Source organism: Vulpes lagopus, chromosome 2 (genome assembly GCF_018345385.1).
Source record: "Vulpes lagopus strain Blue_001 chromosome 2, ASM1834538v1, whole genome shotgun sequence".
NCBI classification, from domain to species: Eukaryota; Metazoa; Chordata; class Mammalia; order Carnivora; family Canidae; genus Vulpes; species Vulpes lagopus.
The window spans coordinates 165,709,595-165,729,020 of record NC_054825.1 but is presented as its reverse complement, the minus strand read 5'-3'; the positions used below and the strand labels follow the sequence as shown (position 1 = coordinate 165,729,020).

Sequence of the window (19,426 nt, the reverse complement as noted above, 5' to 3'; positions counted from 1 at the left end):
GATCGGGGATGAAGGTGGAGAGGTAGGCGTGAAAAGCCTAGGCTCCTTCTCCCCCACCCTAAGGCAGGTGCTGTCCTCTAGGTTGCTGCTGGAGGTGGTGTCTCACTATTTCTACCAGAGCATCTGTCTCTGGGAGGCGTAGGAAGCTACTTTGGGAGCTTAGGGACAAGAGTGGGTGGCTCAGCTCAGCTCCCGCTCCAATGCAAAAGCTTTACCACCCAACCCCCACCGTGGGGACCAAGCGTCCCACTGGAATCTGCCCAGGGTGAGCAAGACATGCTACAGACATGACCCAGGGCCCCTGCCAACCACTTCACACCGTCTGCTGGCATGGGCTGCCCCAGTCTGCTCTGGTCTGTCAACAGGTCTTTTGGAGACACTGGGCCAACGGCCTTCGAGGCAGGATCCTGGCCCCTGACCATGTTCCAGAAGTCCCGTGCCAAAGCCCTAAGAGCAGGGCTCAACCCTGGCTTCTCCCCAAGTGCTCCACTGTTACAGGCTGGGACAGCCTGTGCTACAGGCCGGGCTCGGCCACTTACTTGCTGCATGATCTTAGGCAGGTCATCAGCCTTCTCTGAGCCTCCATTTCCCCTTCTAGAAAATGGGGCTCACGAGAGTGCCTGCCCCTCATGTGTTAAGTTCTTCTCAGTCCGAGGCCTAGCACAGAAGAAGGGCTAATAAATGCCAGCTCCTACCTCTCATTATTTTTATTCTCCCTGTCTCTTCTTCCACAACGATGAAATGGGCCCAGTTCTTTAAGACCCAAGACCCACTCTCATGAATGAATAAATAAAATTTAAAAAAAAAGAAAAAAAAAAAAGACCCAAGACCCATCAAGCAGAGATGTCTGTGGCTTACAGGCCTCCTGCCCCACAGGCAGCTGCATCTTCCTGGAGCCAATCCCCAAATATCACATGCTAGTTGGGGAACTTCAATGACTCCACTGGAAGCCCCGGGTCTGACCACAGACACCTTTTCCAGGCCGTGCCCATTCTCAAAGCCCAGCTCCAGGACTGTAAGTTCTCGGCAGTCTCTCAGATGCCCACCCACACTGCTCTCCCTCTCCTTGAGGCTCGAGGGGCCCGGGGGACCTACCTGCCCGTGCATTTGGGATTACAGCACAGCTCTGTCCACAAGCCTACTAACACCTTGGTCCTCTTCCAGGGACCAGGTGTCTCCCTTAGGTTAGCTGAGAACTGAGCATGTGCTAATTAATGCCTGGCACTGGCCAAGGACTAGGGAAATGGGCATGCTCATATACCACTGATGGGGTCATAAATCAACACATCCTTCCCGGAGGGCAATTTGGCCACATCTATGAAAATGTTAAATGCACAATCCCTTTGTCCTGACAGGTCCACTTCCGAGGATGTAGCCTACAGGTATAACTGCAATGTAGGCTGCCTTTCAAGAAAATAAAAAGAAATAAATGTGCATTGATATAAGACAAAACTATCATGCACTCATTTGTTTACTGCACTGATTTTTTACTGAGCCCCAACTGTGTATCAGGTACAGCTGCAGAAAGAGGAATATAGAACTAAACAAGACAAGGTACATGTTCCAGAGGAGAGGATGGGACAAAGAATGAACAGATCACCATATGTCATCAGGTATGGCGTGGGTGGAAAAAAAACCCATTTGTCTGTTGAGGGAATGGGACCTTCGCCCCCTTCTGAACACTTTTTTCTCTATACACTTTAAATCAACACATATATCCATAAACACCTAAGACTAGACAGGTGGACTCACACGTGGTCATCATCTTGGAAGTCTGAATCTCTGTCCTTTGTGTATCTTCTCAGCCATCCAAATCTGCCCTGTCCAGTCACTTTAGAAGGCGAGGAGCGGAATGCCTGGGTGGCTCAGTGGTTGAGGGTCTGCCTTTGGCTCATGGCGTGATCCCGGAGTCCCAGGACTGAGTTCCACATCGGGATCCTTGCATAGAGCCTGCTTCTCACTCTGCCTATGTCTCTGCCTCTCTCCCTAAATGTCTCTCATGAATAAATAAATAAAATCTTTAAAAAAGAAAAATAGGGGCAGCCCCGGTGGCTCAGCGTTTAGTGCCCCCTTCATCCCAGAGTCTGATCCTGGAGACCCGGGATTGAGTCCCATGTCAGACTCCCTATATGGAGCCTGCTTCTCCCTCTGCCCGTGTCTCTGCCTCTCTCTCTCTCTCCTTCTCTGTGTCTTTCATGAATAAATAAATAAAATCTTTTAAAAAAATAGAAGGTGGGGAGAGAGGTGGGGAAGAAAAAGCCAACCACCAAACCTAAGCCCCAAGTCACCTCCTCACTGTTCTCGCTATCCTCTGGGGCTTCCATAGTGAGCCTTCTACTTGCCAGCACAGGTACATCCTGCTGAACGCCTACGTTCATTCAGTATCCAGCACTAGTGACTGCCTGTGACAGCCAGGTCCTGCATGAGGCACTGGCAGCGTAATGGAGAAGATGAATGGTTCCTGCTCCCACCCCCCCACCCCCCCAAGCTCTCAGTACATCACAGGACAGGCAGGGACATCAACAACCAACACATGGTGTGATGAGGCATGGTGAGGGAACAAAGGATGTTATGGGAGGAGGGACAACCAACCCACTCCTGGAGGTAAGAAGCACAGTTCAGCCAAGACCTGAAGGCTGTTAGAAGTTGGCCAGGGGAGTGGAGTGTGCTGCTGGCAGAGGACAGAGACAAGAGCTGTGTGGCAGGCTTAAGGAACGCTAAAAAGGCCAGAACAGTGGCATGAGAACGTGTAACAGGGTTAGTGAGGAAAGGCAGAGAGGCTTGTAGGCCCGAGAAAGGACCGCAGGTCAGGTTAGAGTTTGAGAATTGTCCTAAGAGCAAAGGGGAAGCCACAGAAGGGTTTTAAGCAAAGGAGAGACGTAATCGGTGCCTGCTACAAAGACAATTCCAGTTATATTGTGGAGAACTGATGGCTGGGGTGTCGGGGGGACACCGCATGCCCAAAAAGCTAAAGACCTGTCAGTCACAGGAGGCGGTCCCAGAAATCCTGAGAAGAAATGACAGTGGCCCAGACTAGGAAGGAGTGCTGGGTTGGTGGATCTGAGGTAATAAGGAAGCAGGACTGATAACACTGGTGACTCCATCTGCGTGGAGAAGAAAGGGAAGTCAAGAACATACCAGGCCCTCACACTTGTTCAGCCTGGCCCCTTTATCTCCTTGCTATCATCACGCAAGCCCCGATCTCCCTTCTCCTAATAATTGTGGTGCAAGAACCTGGCTCAGCATACTCTGCTCTGTTGTCCCCTTTCCAGCTCCCCTGGCAAAGAAGGGAAAAGAGAGAACCAGAAACATGTGGTTGAAGTGAAGCAACTTGGTGGAATCCCACTGGAAGGGGAAGTGTTGGCGGCCAGTTCCTCCTACCTCCGAAAATGCTAGCAGCCCCACTGCCTGATCTAGGAGTGCCATGGTGGGCTGGCAGGTAAGCCCAGGATCTGGAAGTTCTCTACCCACCATATCCACCCATCGCCACTCCCTCTGGCCAGACTGTTAGAACACACACACCCCCAGAACTGTGCACAGACACGGCTGCCGCCTCTCCTGCGGCTGTTCCATCTCCCCGGCCAGGCGGCACTGCAAAGCCTTTCTAAGAAGCTTTAGCATCTCAGTCCTCCCAGGAGTGGATGCTTCTCTGTATCCTGCTGCTGACCTTTCTGTGCCAGCCCCTAGTCCTGCCTGTTTCCCTTCAGGACCCACCTAGCCCTGTAACTCCTACACTCTTCCTGCCCCAGGGTCAGAGACTCCTGGCAGGGATGACTCCCCACTGGATCCCTCAGAGCAGTGAGGCTGGCAGTGGGGGGGGGGGGGGCAGTTCCACACCTTCTCTGCCGCCACCATGCTCACCACATCTCCCTATCGCTGCTCCTATATGAATACCCAGTTGAGATTCCCCTGAGACATTCCTCCTGTCCTCAGGGAGCTTCCCTCCCCAGAAGCACCAGAGATCTATAAACTCTATAGGGTTTGTACGTGATCTTTTGTGCTTGTCCCGTGTTCATTTATCTTAAATTTGTAACATACATATCTATAAAATCGGACATATTTATGATTTTAACTTATATTTCTGTTTTAAAAAATCTTATTCTTTCTTTTTTTTTTTTTTTAAGATTGATTTATTTATTCATAAGAGACACAGAGGCAGAGACACAAGCAGAGGGAGAAGCAGGCTCCCTGCAGGGAGCCCGACATGGGACTCGATCCTGAATCTCAGGATCACATCCTGAGCCAAAGGCAGATAGACGGTCAACTGCTGAGCCACCCAGGCATCCCTTATGCTTTCTTAAAGTAATCACTGTGCTTCGAGCAGAGCCACACAGTCAAATAACCCCATTTGCGGGTGAGCGTGCACAGTTCTCTGCCGCCTCTGGTGCAAACTAGCCTCCTCTGTTAGCCTGGAGGTCTCTGAAGGGCAGAAACCACACTGCGGGCTTCTCAGGATCCGGCACCTGACAACAAAAGTCCTGCTGTTGTTAGACGGCATCTTTACCACCTCCCTGCTCCGATCTCTGGGTACCTCTTGGCAGAACCTCACAAGAAGCTGCCTTTTCTACCATCCACCCGACACACACACTCACTGGGAGCATTGACTGCACAGCTGGTCCTGTGCCAAGAAGAGCTATACTCAGCTATTTGGAGAAAAGGTATTCAGGGTTCCTCACAAAAGTCTGACACAGACCCAGCCTTCAAGGGTCTCACAAGAGAAGTCACACCTCTGTAAGTAGTAAGTGTTCGGGCAAAGGTGTGTAAAAAGAGATGCCGCTGATGGGAGTGTGTGGAACCATGGGGCAATGTGGCAGAACAAATTTTTAAATTTAAAATCACCATTTTATAACATAGCTTTCTACCATTCCACCCACCTATTCTGCTTTATACCCACATGGGAATGTAAAGATATTCACTGCAGCCATTTCTGATGGGGGAAAAGCTGGAAAGAAGCTGAAAGCCTATCAGCAAGGGTCAACTAAAAGAGCTATGGTACAAACAGCAGGTGAAACATAGTTGTCAAAAACAGTAAGAAAGCTCTCTGTGCTGATAGGAAAGGAATACCAAGACATGAGAAACAAGTGACACGAGAAACAAGTATGTGAAAAAGTCACAAAATGATATGTATGTGACCTCATATTTTACACACAGAGCTGAACTACTTTTCTAGCAGTAACAGTTACAGAGAAGAGCAGGAAGGTGGAGGGGGGGCTGGGGGGCTCATCTGTTAAGCATCTGCCTTCAGCTCAAATCCTGATCCCAGGCTGGGATCTCCAGCCCAGCCCCCCCCCCCATGTTCTCCGTCAAACAAATAAATAAAATCTTAGGGGGGAAAAAGGACAGGAAAGGGACAAAGTGAGAGAGAGAGCTTTCTCTTTTCATACGCACATATATATGTACGTATGCACATACTTCTGAGACCTTTGGATTTCCACTGATGGGACAGAACAAAAGGAAAACAAAAGTACAAAATACGTGATGTGGCAGCCTAGACATGGGACAGCCTAACTGGGTGCTATCTACAAGTTCCTCTCACACTCCAAGAAGGGCTGCTGGATAAGGACATAAACACACAACTTTTCTTTAAAAAAAAAAAAAAAAGATTTTATTTATTTACTCACAGACGCAGAGAGAGAGAGAGGCAGAAGGAGAAGCAGGCTCCATGCAGGGAGCCCAAGGCAGAACTTGATCCTGGGTCTCCAGGATGACACCCTGGGCCAAAGGCAGGCGCCAAATCACTGAGCCACCTGGGGTGCCCCACAACTTTTCTTTCTTGAGTCTCAAACATGAGAAGGTGGTACAGTGGGTGCTGCAGCGTACACGGGCATAAAGTCCCAGAGACCAAGATTCAATCTAGTTATGACTGTTGTCTAGGATGACTCTCAAGAGGCCACTGGGCTTCTGTGGAACATTTTCCTCATCTGTATTGGGCAGCAGAGAGGTATGGAGAATGGGCTAGCAGCCCTGCCACCCACAATCACAGACCGTCTCTCTCTCTCAGAGCCTCCCTTTCTCTTCTGATTCTTTTCTCAAAAAGCAAGGGTGGGGGAATAGGATCACTCACCATCCTAGAAGGATTAAATGATACCATGTATCTAAAGTGCTTCATACAGTTCCTGGCACTGCATATGTGCTCAATAAACAGCTGCTGTCATTACTGCTGAGTGAGGGCTATGACACCTGCCCGGTCTCCATAATGAGGTACTGAGATCTAGCTGGATGTATGCTGGGAAAGAGCTCTGGGAACAGAGTTGAACACAAAAGTAAGGGGTACTTACATAAGGATTCCTCTCCTACCTCAATGCTAAGCCTCAGCTATCACACAGCTAAGATCCCTGGTGGGGGATGGAGGAGGAGAATTATGGAATGTCTCTTCATTCATCCTCTGGACAAAATTTTTAAGTTATTTATTTGGTGCCCCCATATCAACTAGACAGGAAGCTGTGAACCAGAAGGGGAAAACTGGGTTGCTAGAAGTTGATACCGGTTTCTGCTAATTATACCCCAGCCCAGGAACCCTCAGAGTCCTCATGGCCCATTCTTGGATCCCTTTAAATCCTCACAACTCTGATGCCCCATCCTCCAGACACTCTGCAAGCAGACCCATTCTGCAAGCAGACCCACACTTCTCAAGGTCGTGAAATCCAGCCCAACTCCTCAGGCTCTAATAAACTTCATCTCAGGGCACACTCCTCTCCCAAGCTACTCCACAAACCATGGGAACCTTCTGCAGACACATCCTCTCTCAGAGTCCTGAGATGCTTCTTCAACACTGCCTGCCTGCTCTGCAAAATGCTGCCCTGCCATCCTCCAGGTATCCCCCACTGTGAGTCCTCCTGTTCTCCAGCCCGGGTCCCCTTATCTCCACGTTGGCCAGCACCGCACTCCAGTCCAGAGTTCTCCACCAGGCATCCTACACACAGCTCCATCTCAAGGCCTTCCCCCCCATCCCGCACTCCTCCACACCCCTCAGACTGGAGTTTCAGCTCTGCAGCCCTTCCATACAGGCTCCTGGAGCAAGTCCTGGCCCTATCTAGCTTCCTCGCCCGGTAACCCTCCCTGCCTGCACTCCATAGCCACACATGCCAGGGCTCCCCAAAGTTTCCTCCTTCCTTAGAGGGGAGGGCACACATCTTCCTGCCGGGACCCCTCGAGGCCCTTCTCTCATCCCAAGTGCTCATACAGCCATCTTCCAGTTCCCCCCAATCCCGGACAAGTGCTCCGAAACGCACCCCGTCCCAGGCTCCCTGACTTCCTCTCCCCACTCGACTCACTGTCGCCCTCGGCGGCTCCCAAGTCCCCCCGATGCCCCCTTTCTCCCACCCAAAGCCCATCAGGTTCCACCGCTAACCCCTCACCTGCTCGGAGACGGGGTGGGAGCCCCGCAGCACCTTTCGGGCTTTTGCTCGCTCCCAACAAGGCCCCCCGAGTCCTCCCACCACCCTCCGCTGAGTCCTGGGCTCCTCTCCAGGCAGCGTCTGCCGGTCCGCTCGCTCCCACTCCCGCTCAGCCGGCTCGGCTCCCCTGCGCCCCTCCTCTCGGCCGGTCCCGGTCGCATCCTCCCGCCTGTGGGGCCCCGCTCCCGCCTCGAGCTGCCGGGCGCCCTCAGGACCCCCCTCGGACGGCCCCTCACTCAGTCTCCGGGCCGGTCGCGGTCCCCTCCCGCCCCCCCGGCCGTCCCGGCGGCCATTGCTCCAAGATGGCGGCGGCGGCGGCGGCGGGTGAGGCCGGGCCGGGCCGGGCGGGGGGTCGGGGGTCCCGGGGCGGCGCTCACCTGCAGCTCGGCGCGCTCGGCCTCCCAGCGGGCCTTCTCCGCTTCGAAGCGCGCCCACTCATGCTGTATAAAGTGCAGGATGCCGGGCAGGCTCAGGGGCTCGGGGCCCGCCGTAGGCCCGGGGCTGCCTCCGCCGCCGCCTCCCTTACCAGCCGGGCCGGGCCCCGGGGCAGGGGCAGAGGCCGGGGCCGCCCCGGTCGGGCCGGGGCCCGCGCCAGAGCCGAGCGGGCGGCAGGAGGAGGCGGCGGCGGCGACCGCGGCGGCCGCTCGCTCCTCCATCATGGAGGCCCCGGGGCCGGCCCGCGCGCCCGCTGTGCCTCGCGCGCCTGCGCGGCCGTACCACCCCCCCCCGCCCGCGCGCGCGCGCGCGCGCTCGGTGGGGGCCGGTCGTGGGGGGGGGCGGTGATGGGAACGAGGCCGGGCACGCGCCTCGCCCACCCGGGTCGACCCCGAAGCGCGCGCGCGGGGAAGGGGGGGAAGGGGCGGGGCGGAGGCGCGGGCGGCGAGGAGGGCTAACGAGACCCAGGCCCAGAGGGTCGCGCCGGGGGGAGAGCAGGACTTTGGGAAGAGCCGCTTTCCGCCCCCTCTCCTCCGGCTTCGTTCCAACCCCCTCCAGACCCAAATGTCACTCTCCTTGCCACTGTCCCCCCTGAAAGAAAGGGCGACCACCAGGGGTGGTTTCAGCAATGGTCCCATCCTCTCTGGTTCCTGGCTCAGGTCGGTAGTCATGGTAACCCTCCCCCTTTGTGGCAATGGAGCGCCAAACCTCTCCCGTCCCTGCACCGGGAGGAGGTTGCTAAGGTAACCTAAGTCCCTGGTGGTCCTTCCACCCCTACCGGCTCTTTGGTTACTATGGCAACCTCACCTAGCGCTCAGGTAGAAAGGACCCTAGCCCCAAGGACACTGACTTGCTGAAAGAACACCTCTTTCCCAACCCCTCCCCCTAGCCACCCAGCTGGCATTACCATGGTAACCATCCACCTCCTTCTCGTCGTGAGAGAGCCAGGACCAAACCAACCAGGTGTTTTTATTTAGAGGAGAAGATGCTCTGCTGAGGAATGGTTGCTATGGTTACAGGGCCTGGACCAGGAGGTGGAAATGGGGAAAAACTAACCCCTAGTTACTATGGTAACATGGGCATTCCTCCCCTTCCAGAGACCCTAAGAGCAAAGCTCACCAAGGTAGGGGACCTTTTAGGATTGTGTCTCAGGATGGAGTATGTCTAGGGAAGGGGTTGTGGTTGTCATGGTAACAGCTTTGGTTACTTCTAGCCCCACCTTTCTGGACACATTCATAAGAAAGGGATGGTTATAGGTCGTTATGCTAACTGACATCCTTCCCACCCATTCCCGAGACACTCCAGATGGTGGGTGAGCTTATGGAACAACAAGAGAAAAGATTCTCTGACCTTCTCATTGCCACTTTTGTAGGTAAGGTGAAATCATATTCTCCTGTGCAAAATTGGCTGATTTGGGGTTTTCTGGTTCTTGTTCCCTCAGCAATGCAGCTGAGCTGGCCTGGAACCACCCACCCGGAGCTCCCACAGCAGCCTCAGAGGTAAGAAGTTCCTCAGTGTCACCAGCACTCGTGTGGAAACTGCCCTCCCCACATGTCGCTCATTTTCTCTGCCTGTCGTGTTCCCATGCCACAGATGGAGCAGCCAAGGCTCAGTCTAGAGCAGCACTCGGGCCAGGTGAACCTAGACCTCAAGTGAATCTGGATCCCCTTATGTTGTTTTGTGGAGAACAGAGACAAAGTCTCAGCTTAACTGTTCTCTCCTCCCCGGACTACCTTTTCTCTCTCACACCCCTCTCTGGTTTCCTGACCTATCTGTAAGGTGTGTGTTTGTGGTTTTGTCTTCCTCTCTGTGGAGGGCCTGCCCAATGACTGCCTCGCTCTCTCCCTGTCCCCAGAACACAGGGTCTGGCCCAGAGGGTACTTAGGAAATATCTGTCTGTTGGTTGAGTTGATGAAAAGCACCTATCGGGTTAGGGCTGCAGAATATTCACTGAAGGTAGACAGTGAGCTGGGCTGTCTGAGTGGACCCAAGAAAGACAGCAGAGTTTATTGGTTAAAAACATGACTGGGGGCCAGCTTTGTGGGTCAAATCCTGAGTCCACCGTTTCCCAGCTTTGTGACTTTGAATGAGTGACTTCACTTGTCTGTGCTGATTTTTCCCCATCTTTAAATGTGATCAGGGGCAGCCCTGGTGGCTCAGCGGTTTAGCACTGCCTTCAGCCCGGGGTGTGATCCTGGAGGCCCGGGATTGAGTCCCATGTCAGGTTCCCTACATGGAGCCTGCTTCTCCCTCTACCTGTGTGTCTCTGCCTCTCTCTCTGTATCTCTCATGAATAAATAAATAAAAATATTTTTAAAAATAAATAATAAAAAATAAATAAGTGATCAGAACTTGAAGATTAGAGATGCCTAATTAGGTGGCTCAGTGGTTGACCCTCTACCTTCGGCTCAGGTCGTGATCCCAGGGTCCTGGGATCAAGTCCTGCATCAGGCTCCCCACGGGGAGCCTACTTCTCCCTCCGCCTATGTCTCTGCCTCTCTCTCTGTGTCTCTCATGAATTAAAAAAATAAATAACTTAAAAAAATAACTTGAAGATTAAAGGGATCTGGCATGTTAAGAGCAACTAGAATTGTTGCTATTACCATCCTATTGTGGTGCAGAAACACATAGAATATTCGGACCTTCAAAATCATCATTTCATCCACTTTTCCTCAATAAAGGCATTTCGAGCCCTTGTGGTTGAGGAAGCCAAGTCCAACCTTGTCAGGGTACTTGATGATTCCTTTCTTTCTCTTATGTGGAAACTGCCCTCATCTGTTGGTCTGGCTATCATACCCACTGGTCTCTGAGGACCCAGTTTCTGTCCTCTGTTCTGCTGGGCACCTCGTGGCCCAGAAGCACTCAGACAGAACATGCTGAGAGCCAGAATGTGGGAGATAGAGACCTGGGTTTTCCCTGCATCCTTTGTCTCTGAGCCACAGGTTCCCCATCTGAACAACTGGATTCAGTCATTCATGCCATACAAATTTATTGAGCATCTGCTATGTGCCAGGCACTGAGGTGTACTCTGAGTATATAGCAGGGAACAAAACAGTAAAATTTGCACAGTAAAGACTTGGAGAGAAAAATGCAGGGATGGGGCACAGGAAATATGTGAGTGATAGGGAGATGCATTTTGAAAAAGACTGGCCAGAGGTACCTGGGTGGCTCAGTGGTTGAGTGTCTGCCTTTGGCTCAGGTCATGATCCTGGGGACCTGGGATTGAGTCCTGCATCGGGCTCACTGCAGGGAGCCTGTTTCTCCCTCTGTCTATGTCTCTGCCTCTCTCTATGTGTCTCTCATGAATAAATAAATACAATCTTTAGGAAAAAAAAAAGTGGGCAAAGAAAGGGCTCACTGGACAGGTGATACTTTAACAGAGACCTGAAGGCCATGAGGGAGGAGACTTGCAGATACAGAAGGGGCAGGGGGGGGGGTGGGCATCCAGGCAGAGGGAACAGCCAGCGCTTTGGCCATAGTGTCCTGGGAGTATTTGAAGACTGGGGTTTGGTGGCCAGTGTGGCAGAAGCTAAATCAGCAGGAGAGGGTGGGGGATCATGCAGGGCCTTATGGGCCCTGGTGAAGACTTTGGCTTTTCCTTTGGGTTATGAGCTACAGAGGGTTTCAGCAGATGCAGGACAGGATCTAATTTGAATTTTAACAGGATCTCTCTGGGCTCTGAGTGGGGAACAGTCTAGGGGGAGGGGGGATGAGGGCAGAGCAGGAAGATGATCTCTTTAGAATCTTTTTTTTTTAAGATTTTTATCTATTTATTTGAGAGAGAGCACAAGCAGGAGAGGGGCAGAGAAAGAAGCAGCCCCCCCCCCCCCCCCCCCCCCCCCCCCCGCTGAGCAGGGAGCCTGACACAGGACTCCATCCCTCAGATCATGACCTGAGCTGAAGGCAGATGTCAAATCAACTGAGCCATCCAGGCACCTGGTTTCTTTAGAATCTTTAGAAGATTCTAGAATCATCAGTGGTCTCCTATGTTTCTGTATACATAAGCTCTAAGATTTTAAGATTCTAAAATTTTTAAGGCCCTGAAGATTCTATGGTTCCAAAGATCCCTCCCTCCACAGTAATAGGAGGTCAGGGTTGCTGTCTGTCTCTGCGTCCTATGTGTCCACTGTTGAGTCCCCAGAGCCAAGAACAGTGCCTGGATGTCATAAACATTCCACAGAGAGGGAAGAAGTGAAGGAAGGAAGAATCAATCTAAGGTCCAGAAGGTGATTCCAAAGATTAAGAAGTTGCTTTTAAAGTGCAACTCAGATTCTTGAGTGTCAGCCAAGCTGGGTCAGAGAAGGGCAAGCAGGCCTGGGATGGGTGAAGAGGGGTAGGAGGGCATTCCTGGTAAAGGGCAGCGGGAAGAGGAGGCAGGAAGATCTGGGGCCCAGAGTTGTAGTACAGAGTTTGACTTCAGGAACCTGAGGCCCTGTAGACTCTGAGAACCCTGATCTTGGGAATCAGCTTTTCACCAGGTGCACTTTGAGTGCCCACCCATGTGCTAGGAACATAGAGGTGATCCAGGAACCCTGGCTTTACCCTCCCAGGTCTCACCGTCTAGTGAGGCCAATCGACCCATCCCCAGATGATGCCCAATCAGAATGGGCAGGGCTGGGACTGGGAGCCCAGGGGCTTCAAGATCCCATGGAGGACTTCTGACCCAGCCTTGGGTTCCGGGAGGGCTTCCTGGGGGAGGAGGCACCAGAGCTGAGTGGTAAAGCATAAGTAGTTCTCCAGGAGAAAAAAGGCATGGGGAGAAGCGGTGTTTGGGCAAAGATTCTTCTAAGCAGAAGGAACAGAATATACGAAGGCCTAGAAATAGGGATCCCTGGGTGGCGCAGCGGTTTGGCGCGTGCCTTTGGCCCAGGGCGCGATCCTGGAGACCCGGGATCGAATCCCACGTCGGGCTCCCGGTGCATGGAGCCTGCTTCTCCCTCCGCCTGTGTCTCTGCCTCTCTCTCTCTCTCTCTCTCTGACTATCATAAATAAATAAAAAATTAAAAAAAAAAAAAAACATTCAAAGGCCTAGAAATAACATCTGTTTGAGGAAGAGTCCAAAGTGGTTTAGGCAGAGTTTGACAGGTCGCAGGAGATGGAGCTGGACTGGGGGGCCAACAGGAGATAGGTCACCCGAGGCCTTGTGGGAGGTTGTAAGAAATTTAACTTTTGCCTCAGGGTACTGGGTAGCCATGTCAGGTTCCAAGCGGGGAGGGAGAGGTCAGGTTTGTGCTTTATGAAGACCCTCTGGCTACCATGAGGAGCAGACTTGATCAGGAAACCAGGGGAGGCAGAGTGGGGATCTGGGTGGACCAGGATGGAAGGTGGTGCTGTGGTCAGAAGTATTTAGGAGGTACGAAGATTAGCTGAGTCTCTATTGTCCCCCTTTCTGGGAGGAGTAGAAACCTATGGAAATCCTTCATGGGGAAAATTTTTTTTTAAGTATCTGCTCAGAGCTGGGGAGTGTTAGTCATACCTCCCATGCTAGAGGCCAGCCAGAGCTTCAAGTTGTGATGGGGACAGGGAGACAGCGCCATCTGGGGGTTGCTCAGGAGTGCTGCTGATGAAGGAAGGGTGAGTATGCCCTGTGGCCGGAAGCCCCTTAGCAAAAGAGGCTGCCAACACCTCTTAAAAATTTTTTTATTATCAAAAAAAAATTTTTTTAATTTATTATTTGATAGGACTTAGCATTAAAAGTACTTTTTTATTTCAAGTTTTTATTTAAATTCTAGTTAGTTAACACATGGTAAAATTGGTTTCCGGTGTAGAATTTAGTGATTCCGGGGATCCCTGGGTGGCGCAGCGGTTTGGCGACTGCCTTTGGCCCAGGGCGCGATCCTGGAGACCCGGGATCGAATTCCACATCAGGCTCCCGGTGCATGGAGCCTGCTTCTCCCTCTACCTATGTCTCTGCCTCTCTCTCTCTCTGTATGACTCTCATAAATAAATAATAATAAAAAAAAAAAAAAAAAAAAAACTATGGCCTACCTTTAAAAAAAAAAAAAAAAAAGAATTTAGTGATTCCTCATTTACATATAACACCCAGTACTCATCACAGTTAAAAAAAAAAAACAATATAGGGGTGTCTGGGTGGCTCAGTCAGTTAAGCATCCGACTCTTGATTTCAGCTTAGGTGGTGATCTCAGGGTCATGGGCTCGAGCCCCAAAGGGGCTCCAAGATAGGGAGGTAGGGCTCTATGCTCCTCAGGGAGACTACTTGAGATTCTCTCTCCCTCTGCCCCTCCCCTTGCTTTCACTTGCTCACTCTCTCTCTCAAATAAATAAATCTTAAAAAAAAAAAAAAAAAAAAAAGAGGGCAGCCCGCGTGGCTCAGCGGTTTAAGTGACACCTTCGGCCCAGGGCCTGATGCTGGAGACCCAGGATCGAGTCCTGCGTCGGGCTCCCTGCATGAAGCCTGCTTCTCCCTCTGCCTGTGTCTCTACCTCTCTCTCTCAGTCATGAATAAATAAATAAATAAATCTTTAAAAGGAAAAAAAATTTTTAGTTGTGGTAAAATACACAAACCAAAACTTATCTTAATTTTTAAGTATATAGTTCAATAGTGTTATGTGTATTCAACATTATCGTGCAAACAGTCTTTCATCTTACAAAACTGGAAATCTAAAAAAAAAAAAACACAAAAAAAAAAACAAAAACTGGAAATCTATACCCATTAAACAACTCCCATTTTCCCCTCCCCACAGCCCCTGGCAACCACCATTCCATTTTCTGTTTCTGTAAGTTTGACCCATTCCATGTTTTGTTTTGATTTGTTTTAATTAGTGGCCAATATTTAAAATTGGGATAATTGTGATTTAAGAAAACATTTCTAGCCTGTCTTGCAAAACCAAAACTATCTAGCTGACCATCAGGAAAGAGATGGCCAGATGGCACAGGATTTGAGGAAATGAGAAGGGGACAGTGGGGGGGAGGGGCTTGGTGGCTATGCTGAGGCTGCAGCCTGACCCTGGAGCAAGGGCCAAGGTGTGAGAGGGACAGGAGAGAGAGATGGGGGTGCGGGGGCTTCCTGGAGGAGGGAATGGGAGAGCAAAAGGCGCAAACTAAGACCTGGGAATGGAGTGGGGCGTTAATAACTGAACCCAAACATGAATGAGAAGTTGACAAAGAAAAGGATAAAGAGGGATCCCTGGGTGGCACAGCGGTTTGGCGCCTGCCTTTGGCCCAGGGCGCGATCCTGGAGACCCGGGATCGAATCCCACGTCAGGCTCCCGGTGCATGGAGCCTGCTTCTCCCTCTGCCTGTGTCTCTGCCTCTCTCTCTATCTCTCTGTGACTATCATAAAAAAATTTAAAAAAAAAGAAAAAGAAAAGGATAAAGATTAGGTGCAATTGAACAAGAAAGAAGATTTGACAAAACCTTGCCAAGCACCAGGCTTTGTGCTCGGTGGACCCAGGGACCCAGGGGTGATTGAGAAAAGCTCAGGACCTGCCCAGTGGGAGGATACAGACTTGTCCCCGTGAAGAAATGGCTAAATGGCTACGGGTGGGACAACCCAAGGAGCTGAAGGGGGCCCAGAGGAAGTGGATGGATGGGAGGTCAGAGAGGGCTTCCTGGAGGAGGGGAAATCAGAGCTGAAACCAAATAGAGAAAGGGCTGGGAGAGAAGGGCCGTGCTGAGGATGGGAAGGGTGGGGGGGTAGGAGGCTTCTGACAACCAGCTCCAGCCCCTCCTTTCGTTCTCCCCACCTCCCCAGGATGCCCTGGAAGCCCAGCTAGGGCCGGTCTTTGGCCTCATGCGTCTCACCCGCTGCCAGGCTGCCCTGGCAGCCGCCATCACACTCAACCTCCTGGTCCTCTTCTATGTCTCCTGGCTGCAGCACCAGCCCAGGAACTCCCGGGCCCGGGGTCCCCGCCGTGGAGCTGCTGGCGGCCCCCGTGTCACCGTCCTGGTGCGGGAGTTCGAGGCCTTTGACAACGCGGTGCCTGAGCTGGTGGACTCCTTCCTGCAGCAGGACGCAGCCCAGCCGGTGGTGGTGGCCGCGGACACGCTCCCCTACCCGCCCCTGGCGCTGCCCCGCGTTCCCAACGTCCGCCTGGCGCTGCTCCAGCCCGCCCTGGACCGGCCCGCCGCAGCCTCGCGCCCCGAGACCTACGTGGCCACTGAGTTCGTGGCTCTGGTGCCTGACGGGGCCAGGGCCGACGCACCAGGCCAGCTGGAGCGCATGGTGGAGGTGCTCCGGGCGGGAGGGGCACGCCTGGTGGCCGCCCCCGTCGCCTCGGCCAACCCTGCCCGGTGCCTGGCCCTGAACGTCAGCCTGCGGGAGTGGACGGCCCGCTACGGCCCGGCCCCCTCCGCGCTCCGCTGCGATGCCCTGGACGGAGACGCCGTGGTGCTCCTGCGTGCCCGCGACCTCTTCAACCTGTCGGCGCCCCTAGCCCGGCCGATGGGCACCGGCCTCTTCCTGCAGACGGCCCTGCGCGGCTGGGCGGTGCAGCTGCTGGACCTGCCCTTCGGTGCGGCGCGCCAGCCCCCCCTGGCCACGGCCCACGCGCGCTGGAAGGCAGAGCGCGAGGGGCGCGCGCGGCGGGCGGCCCTGCTGCGCGCGCTGGGCATCCGCCTGGTGAGCGGGGAAGGCGGGCGCCTCGAGTGGTTCGGGTGCAACAAGGAGACCCCGCGCTGCTTCGGGACGGTGGTGGGCGACACGCCGGCCTACCTCTACGAGGAGCGCTGGACGCCCCCGTGCTGCCTGCGCGCGCTGCGCGAGACCGCCCGCTACGTGGTGGGTGTGCTGGAGGCGGCGGGCGTGCGCTACTGGCTGGAGGGCGGCTCGCTGCTCGGGGCCGCCCGCCACGGGGACATCATCCCATGGGACTACGACGTGGACCTGGGGATCTACCTGGAGGACGTGGGCAACTGCGAGCAGCTGCGGGGCGCCGAGGCCGGCTCGGTGGTGGACGAGCGCGGCTTCGTGTGGGAGAAGGCCGTGGAGGGCGACTTCTTCCGCGTGCAGTACAGCGAGAGCAACCATCTGCACGTGGACCTGTGGCCTTTCTACCCCCGCAACGGGGTCATGACCAAGGACACGTGGCTGGACCACCGGCAGGATGTCGAGTTCCCCGAGCACTTCTTGCAGCCTCTCGTGCCCTTGTCCTTTGCTGGCTTCGTGGCGCAGGCGCCTAACAACTACCGTCGCTTCCTGGAGCTCAAGTTCGGTCCCGGGGTCATCGAGAACCCCGAGTACCCCAACCCGTCGCTCCTGAGTTTGGCAGGAAGTGGCTGAGGCTCCAGCGCCCCGCTCCTGGGGTCTGGAGAACACTCATGCTCTGGGAGCAGTCCTTTGCTCTGGTGCCGCTGGCATTCGGTGGGCGGGCCGGGGATGCCAAGCTGCCCTGCGAGGCCCAGCACGGTCCTGGACGTCGAAGACGTGCCCTGCCCAAGATTCCCAAGAACTTGGGTTTGATTTAGAGCACGGACAGTTTTGTAAAGAGGAGAAAGTGTACGTGCTGCGGCCGGACTGCCGGATTAAAACCCCAGTTCTACCACTTACAGGTTACTCGGGCCTGAGGGAGAGCCCCAATTTCAAGGTGCGTAGGACACCACCACCACCCCCCCCCCCCCCCCCCCCCCCACCGCTGCTCGCCCTTGCAGTGTCAGATCACAAAGAGCCCACAGGACATTTGGTTGCTGGGGTTGTTGCTTCCGCCACTAGAGGGCGCCTTCGTCCCGCTATGGCGGGACCTCAGCGCCCATAGCTTTTCCTAACTCTTGAGCCTTTGGTTTCTCTAATCCCCTGTACCTGGCGGGACAGGATGACTATGTCCCTTCTTCCAGAGTGCGACCTCCTTGCCTCCTGGGAGAGCCCTGTGAGGTGCATGCTGCTCTTAACTCCCATCTTACAGAGGAGGAGAAAGAAGCTCAGCCCTGAGCTGCAGCTCTGGCTAGGAACCGGGTCCTGGATGCCCGACCCACTACTCCCTGTAACTGTGTTACCTCATTGTTTTAGCTCTCTGCACCCAGTAGCCCACTTGCCAGGCGGGATAAATGGTAATCATAATGCAGGTTACTCAGCACCATATGATGTGCCAGGCACCTTCTCAGTGTTCCACACAGATTAACTGGTTGATCATATTTCCATTTTACAGATGAGCAAACTGAGGCCAGAATGATAGTCATTTGCCCAAGGCCAGACAGCTTAGGAAGTGACAGAGCAGAGACCTGAACCCAAGCAGTCTGGAGCCCACACTAAGTTGGATACTATCCAGGTGTCTCAGAATGGTCTGTGAGACCGGGCCCCAGGAGGCCGTTCTTACTACCTAGCAGGTGAAGCCATGATGGCCTGTCTTTTGTGATCATGCACCTAAGGCTAATTGCTCTTTGGGCAAGTATCCTGAATATGTGTATTTACTTATAAATTATATACAGGTACTGCTATCATTCTATAGATTAGTAATGAGGCCTAAATTATTCCATTTTAGAATTTAAAATAAATATGGACGTTTTTTATTTGGCTCATCTCAGTGACTTGTCCCACACACTCCCTGGGTGTGGACACCCTAGCTTTTGGGACCACAGGCTCTGAGGTGGGAGAGGCCTGGAGTCAAAACCCAGTGCTACCACTTTCTCTCAGTGCGAACTGAGAGGCAGTGACTGCCTCTCTGAACCTCAGCTTTGCACTGGGAAATGGAGATAATGAGCGTTTACCCCACAGGGATGCCATGAGGCACTTGAGTGGTAAAGGGGTCAGGAATCAAGCCTGGGTTTGACTCTTGAAATGGCCACTTATTTTGTGTGATCTTAGGCAAGTCACTGCCTCTTCAAACCTATAGCTTGGGCTGGGGGGATGGGTGATGCAGAAATGTGAAGCCCTTGGAGGAGGAGGCTTTGCAGACCAGCAGGAGAAGATAAATGCAAATTTGGTCCAAGCTCCTGAGGCTCACTTCCAAAGGCCAACTTCTTAGGACACAACCTCTGTTTTTAGCCACTGGACCCCGCAAATGACTCCCAGGGACTGTTGGGTTTCCATGGAGCATTCTGGAAACATATGGGGATGATTTGGGTTATGACTGTGACCGGGTGGTGCTTTTGGCTCTTGGGAGGCATAGCCCAGGGATGGAGATGTCCTAATAAGCAAGGCATCTCCACACACTAAAGCATTGTCCCTTGTCACATACAGTTTTAAAATGTCCCATTGGACATTCATGAAGGATGTTGATATTCAAAATATTTTGCAACTGGCACGGTGATAGAAATTAATATATATGTCAATATATGCATCAAAATGTTTAAATATGTCTTTTTTTATTCTCTAAAGAATGGAAACAATCTCTCTCTATATATATTTCTTTAAATTGTTTGCCAAGAACGTAAGCTGATGCTCAAATCATTCTGAAATCATGTGATCATTTTGTTTTATTTAGAAATTGTTGGTGTGGTTTCTTCATTGATATATTACATATATATATTCATTAATTTAATTACTTTATTTATTATATAAAATATATATAAAAATAACCCTGTCTTAGCTGTGATTTGATAAGAGAACCACATCAGGTTCTTCTGGCAATTTCCCATTAAACTAAGTGCCATTTAGGTGACTTGGGGTCTCAGTAGATAAAGAATTTCTCTTAGCACCA

General features: G+C 52.7%; 2 protein-coding genes across 4 annotated transcripts in view; one reads left to right on the top strand and one right to left on the bottom strand.

Moving 5' to 3' along the window:
* STRN4 (striatin 4) overlaps window positions 1-8,124 on the bottom strand; it is a 27,175-nt gene extending 19,051 nt beyond the window's left edge. The window contains exons 1-2 of one of the 3 annotated variants that reach the window (XM_041742627.1): window positions 7,775-7,905; window positions 540-657 (exon numbers count right to left, since the gene is read on the bottom strand). In XM_041742627.1, the coding sequence (XP_041598561.1) occupies window positions 540-548 (9 nt within the window). In that variant the 5' untranslated portion in view covers window positions 549-657; window positions 7,775-7,905. Of the gene's footprint in view, window positions 1-539; window positions 658-7,774 lie in introns of all 3 variants that reach the window. The other 2 variants (XM_041742625.1, XM_041742626.1) reach the window with 2 other exon arrangements.
* Window positions 7,374-19,426, top strand: LOC121484029 (fukutin related protein). Its single transcript, XM_041742629.1, has 3 exons — window positions 7,374-7,721; window positions 9,274-9,331; window positions 15,547-19,426. The coding sequence occupies exon 3, from the start codon at window positions 15,586-15,588 to the stop codon at window positions 17,071-17,073; it is 1,488 nt and encodes a 495-aa protein (XP_041598563.1). The 5' UTR covers window positions 7,374-7,721; window positions 9,274-9,331; window positions 15,547-15,585; the 3' UTR covers window positions 17,074-19,426.